Here is a 5,790-nt window from a genome sequence, read left to right as displayed (position 1 = left end):
GGATGTCTTCAGTTAGCATGTCACCCTCAAAGGAGAAAAAATGCCAATGTGGAGTTCCAATGTCTAGGCTGACTGCTTGGACTAGGGAGAACCCAGGACGCAAGTTTAGGACCGGCAAATTCTATGATCTTGTGACTGAGTCAAGGGGGTGTAAAGCTTTTGAGTGGGTGGATCAACCAGATGGAACACCTTGGCAAACAGAGGTGATTAACAACTTGCTGCTGGACAAGAAACTAATGAAGGGAGAGCTGAATGACATGAAGAGGGAAGTTGATGATGTTAGTGGACAAAGGAGGTGCTTGCTCAATGAGATTGACAGCTTGAAGATGAAATGCAAAGCTCTTAGCTCAGACAGGAAGAAGATGATCAAGGAAGTGCATGGCAGCAATGCAACAACAAAGAAAATGCTCACAGTACATGCTATTGTTGTGTTTTGTTGTTTTGGTTTGGTACTGGCTATGTATTTTAGATCTTAGGTTCATTTAGGAATGCTTAGAAACAAAAAAAATCCCCAACTTATGTTGTGTTTTGTTGAATTATTATGTGTGGATGTTGGGATGACATTTCTTATACTACTTTTAACAAAATCAATGAGAAATGGAACTTTTTGGTAGAAACATATCACATTTCATATTAGTACTTGCAACAACACAATGTTTTTAATTGTTTTACATTGGCTGAGACAAAAGTTAAGGCACCTTTGTGCAAAATCATTGTCCAACTATCATTGTTCAACTACCAAATAAACTTGGCTGTCTATTACAAAATACTAATGAGTAGACCTAGGGTCACAGTTGATTGAGATCCTTGTCCTTCTTGCTTGTCATTACATGAAGCTTGGACCAGGTCTGTATTTTGACTTTGGGAGGAGTAGTTGTTGGCACTCTTGTGGGCTGACTCAGGCTCCTGTTGCTCCTGGTAACAGGCTGAGTGGGAAAAGGCTATGTTCTTGTTGCAGGCTGGCTTGACACAGCAGTTGCAGGTGCAGCATTACTTGACCCAGCCTGTGCTGTTGTTGGAGGCTGATATTGTGGCAACTTCAGTGCAGCCTGCAATCACAGTATGACAAGACTCAGAAGCAAAGCCACTAAATACACTCAAGTCACAAAATACACAAAATACCTGTCTTGCTGCTTTCTCTTCACTTTTCTTTCTCTGTTCCTTAAGCCAAGGAGTCTACATCTGTGGCCTCCCACCCTTTGGATTTGTTGCAGGTGGGTTAGGCTGTTCTGGTGCTGCTTCAGCTTTGCATGTTTAGGCAAAGTGGCCAAACCCATCACAGTTCTTGCATTGTTTCTTCACCTTTGGCTTCTTGCCCTCAGGTGCTGCAGAAGTGCCCACCCCTGGTTCAAGCTTTCTCTTTTTTGCCTTAGGTCTTCCTGGCTGCACTTTCAGCATAGGTGGAAAAGGCTGTCTGAGCTTGACCTTTTCCCAATTCTTAGGGCCAGGCATTGGCTGTATTGGGTTCTCATATGCAGCCAAGTATGTCACCCTATAGTAATGTGGGTGCACATACAACTCAGGATCATCCCTTTTGTCCATTATGCAAGCAAATGCATGGACACAAGGTATTCCTGTCAACTCCCATCTATAACAAGTGCATTTTCTCTCTTGCAGATCCACAATGCACTATTCATCCTTGTATTTCACCTCATAAATTTCATCCCTTGAAGTTGTAATCTCACATGTCATGGCATACTTCTCCAACCCATCAAAGACTTTGTTGACAAATGGGGTTAGTAAACCTTCCCAAGACTTTGCTGCCTCCCATTTGTCATTACTCCTCTTCATCATATATCTTCTAAGTCATTCCATTTGAGTTAGAATAGGCTTGTCTCTAGCATCTCTAATCACTGCATTAAATGTCTCACACATGTTGTTTAACAACATGTTAGACTTGCAGTTTGTAGAGAAAGCATGCCTTGACCAGTGCTGGGGGTCAATGTTTGACAGCCACTGGTATGCTTCTTCATCCAAAAAATTGATACTTTCCGTAGCAACTTCAAACTCAAACTGATACAACCACACACATGACAACCATTCAACACAACATAGACACATGGCATACAGTTTTCACAAAATAGAAAGACATGCAAATATGTGCAAAACTAAATGTTCCTAGCATACATTATAGTTCACCATAAAACTGACATAAAAAGAACCTAAATAGAAGCTTACCAGAGTGCTTGCCCTAGCAGCAGCCCAGAACAATTCCTTGAAAGTTGCACCATGAAATTTCAGTTTGAAATTTGACCAAATATGCCTCACACAAAATCTGAGCTCAGCTTTGGGGGCCACATCTGCAAATGCTTCTATGAGACCCTACACACAAGGCAAAACTAACAAGTTAGTGTACAGAAAATTCAAATAAAGCAAAGTAATTTAAACACAAACACAACCCACTTACTTTCTGTATGTCAGACATAAAAGTCAAGCCATCTCCTTGGTCATACACACAAAGTGCCTTGAGCAAGCTCTCCAGAAACCAGCACCAGCTGTCCTTATTCTTAATCTCTGCAGTTGCCCAAGCAATTGGGAAGATGACATTATTGCCATCTTTTCCAACTGCAACCAAGATCTGCCCAGGGTATGCCCCTTTTAGATGGCACCCATCCACCCCAATTACTGGTCTGCAACCAGAAATGAATCCATCCCTAAGTGCAGCTAAGCACACAAACATCCTCATAAAAATTGGTCTTTCAATTTAATTAATATCATCCACCACCACATTACACTCACTCCCTGGGTTCTATTTCAACAGTGCCTTCCCATAGTCCCAAACCTTTGAGTATTGCTCTGATGAAGAGCCATATATTATAAGCTTTGCCCTGCTTCTAGCCAACCAAGCCTTGGAGTATGTAATTTTGATCCCCAAGTCATTCAAGGCCCTGTCCTGAATCTGTTTAATCTTCCATCTGGGGTTGCCCCTGAACTCCTCCAAGTACCTGTCAGCAAGGAACTCTGATGTCACCTTGTTGTTCATTTTACTCCTAACACACCTATGCTTCAGCCTTAGTGTCTTAATTTGCCAAGCCTCTGATTTCACAAGCCTTGTTGCATAAAACTTGAACCTACACCTAACACCCTTACTACATGTACACTTCACTATCCTACAACTGTTCTTGTTATACACACACTTGCATTTCCTTTTGCAATATGCTGTTAGCCTCTTTGAATCATTGTGAAGAAGGTAATACTCATACCTATTTTCAATTGCATGTTGTCTCAAAGCTTTTCTCATTGTTTTCACATCACTGAACCTTTGACCAACTACAAATTTGATAGCCCTTTCAAAGTCTGTCTCAGGGTTAAACCAAGTAACACTACCCTGATCATCATCTGAATCACCTTCCACACTCTTTAGCTCATCAGAATCACAAGCTGCCTCCTCTTCAACCCTCACTTCAATTTTCTGTAGATTTCTTTCTATGTCAAACCTTGTGTCCTCATCATCACTTTGATCCCCTCCTTCAGTAACTCCCCTCAAACTGCCTTTCACCTCACTATTAATATGGTCTAAATTTTTCTTCAACCACTGTTCATCATCATCAGAGTATAAGTCCTCCTCTCCTTCATCAACTTCTAACTCAAAATCACCCAACTCAGAATCAGAAGACTCTGTATCACCATCCTCATCACTAAACACATCACTGTCATCCCTTAAGCTCCTCACTCTTTCTTTTATTTTTCTCACTAAATTAGCAAAATTTCCAGTCTCATCCCCAACCTTAGCCTTACCCTTATCTGCAGCAGTGAGTTTATCCTTCCCTTTATGTGTATTAGCATTCACTTTCTCTGCCCTAGGAAGCCTCTCCTCAGCCTCTCTGTCATGTATAACAATGCCTTTTAACCTAGGGCTTCTCCTAAATGGCTCTTCTTCAGTGGGCTTACTAAGTTCTGGGCTGGGTTTATATACTTTAGGTCCACCAAACCTCTTTTTCAGTTCCTTCCTTTGTGCAGGGGTTAGCTCATTCCCAGCTATACATTTGAAGGGTGTTTTGTTAGTCCCTTCAATTGGCTCATGACTGGTAACATACATCTCACATGCCCCCTCTTTGTTCACAGACTCTAGTAAACCATTCACCTCACCATCAACAAGCTCCCTTTTACCATTCACCCAAGACTTGCCCTTTTGTTTATACCAGCAACTAAACCCCCTAGGAACCTTCACATTCACATACACAAACCCATGTATAGCTACTTGCCTCAAAAAGTGTACATCTATCTTATTTTTTTCCACTTTTCTCATCCAATAAACCCACCCACCATCCCAAGTTAACACCCTCCTATTTTTACCAGCTAAAGAAGTTATAAAGGCACCCCCTACTGTAATTTTTAAGTCCACTGTGTCCATTCTGTAACAACACCAACAAAAGCACACACAACAATAACCAATTTCAGTAATTACAGTAAACAACAACAACCAATTCACCAATTACAGCAAGTAAAAGCAATTCACATTGACTATGCACTAAATTAACAGTAAACAAGTAAATCTAATTAACTAATTATTTAACAAATGCACACTCTAATTCAGGCAAAGATTCGCATAATTAGGGTTTATAATACTTTAATTCACAGATTCCCAAAAAAGGCATACTTTACCCCAATTGACAACCATAAATCCAACGAAATGTACTAATAAAGGGTTTAAAGTACCTCTTGTAGTCAGGAATCTCGATTTCTGTCAGCAAATTACCAAGCTTTTGGTCCCCTCACCCTGTGGAAGATGACAAGAGAAGCTGATGTGTTGCAATTTTGTGGTTCCAGCTCGATTTCAACCACCCAAATTGATCTAGGGTTTCAGTTTTTACAGAGAGAAAGAGAAAAATCAAAGGAGAGAGAAGCAGTTACAGTGAGAATCAAGAAAAATCAAAGGAGAGAGAGACGAAAATTGATGAGGAAGTGAGAAATTTGGTGAGACATTGATTATGGAAGGTGGAAGGTGAGAAAAGGAGGAGACAGAGGGAAATCGATTTTAAAAGAATTAAATTGGAGGGAAGTGACAGTTAACTGGGCCCAACAAGCGTTTTCCGTCACCTGAGCTCAGATGAGGTGGTAAAACTGATGTTTAATTTTTTTATGAGGTGGTAAAGTAAATGTTTTTTTTTTTGGAGGTGGTAAATTCGACAAAGTCATTATTTGAAGGTGGTAAAAATGAAAATACCCTGATTTTAATAAGTTTGACTAAATTTTTATTCATTATATGACATATATCATACACTTTTAAAATACAAAAAACCAAAAAACTGAAAACCGCAACAATGTCAAATGAACCCTTATATTTTGGTTTCTATGAATTGAAATCAATGAAAATTGACCATTTACTTACTTTTAGGCGTGTATAGAGCCAAAAAGGCTTCAAAATCACCAACCTCCACCTTCAGTCACTAAAATCACCAACCTTCAGCCACTCAAATCACCAACCACCACCTTCAGCCACTCAAATCACCAACCTCCACCTTCAGCCACCTTTAACAGCAGCCACTACCACCACCACGCAAACCACCAGTCCACCACTGCTTTCCCCCAATTCACCAGCTGCCAGCCGTAACTCCAATCAGCCCACCAACACCAATAACCGCAATTCTCCCCTGTTCTACCACCACCACACAAAACCGCAACCACCTGAACCACGCCCTTCCCCTGTTTCCACTCGCAACAACAACAATCATCAACCAATTCACCACCTCACCTCCAACCAAACCCACGCAAACACCACCCACCAATCAGAGAAGCATAATTTAGGGAAAAAAATAAAACCTATAATTAAGTAATTGCAATTAAGCA

At 40.6% G+C, this 5,790-nt stretch overlaps 1 protein-coding gene across 2 annotated transcripts; it reads right to left on the bottom strand.

Annotated features, from left to right (window-relative positions):
- Positions 1 to 669: 669 nt before the first annotated feature.
- On the bottom strand, positions 670 to 5,133 carry LOC110724273. 2 transcript variants are annotated; one of them, XM_021903697.1, is made up of 3 exons: positions 4,660 to 5,133; positions 2,408 to 4,355; positions 1,852 to 2,322 (listed from the first exon to the last, which is right to left on the bottom strand). In XM_021903697.1, exon 2 carries the CDS (start codon positions 4,352 to 4,354, stop codon positions 2,750 to 2,752), a length of 1,605 nt encoding a protein of 534 aa, XP_021759389.1. In that variant the 5' UTR covers position 4,355; positions 4,660 to 5,133; the 3' UTR covers positions 1,852 to 2,322; positions 2,408 to 2,749. The 2 variants fall into 2 exon arrangements, 1 of the variants encoding a protein (XP_021759389.1); XR_002511937.1 differs by lacking the exons at positions 1,852 to 2,322; positions 2,408 to 4,355 and adding an exon at positions 670 to 1,049.
- Positions 5,134 to 5,790: the final 657 nt, after the last annotated feature.

This window comes from Chenopodium quinoa, unplaced genomic scaffold (genome assembly GCF_001683475.1).
Source record: "Chenopodium quinoa cultivar QQ74 unplaced genomic scaffold, ASM168347v1, whole genome shotgun sequence".
Taxonomy (NCBI): Eukaryota; Viridiplantae; Streptophyta; class Magnoliopsida; order Caryophyllales; family Amaranthaceae; genus Chenopodium; species Chenopodium quinoa.
The sequence above is the reverse complement of the archived record's forward strand: the minus strand, read 5'-3'. Positions and strand labels throughout refer to the sequence as shown.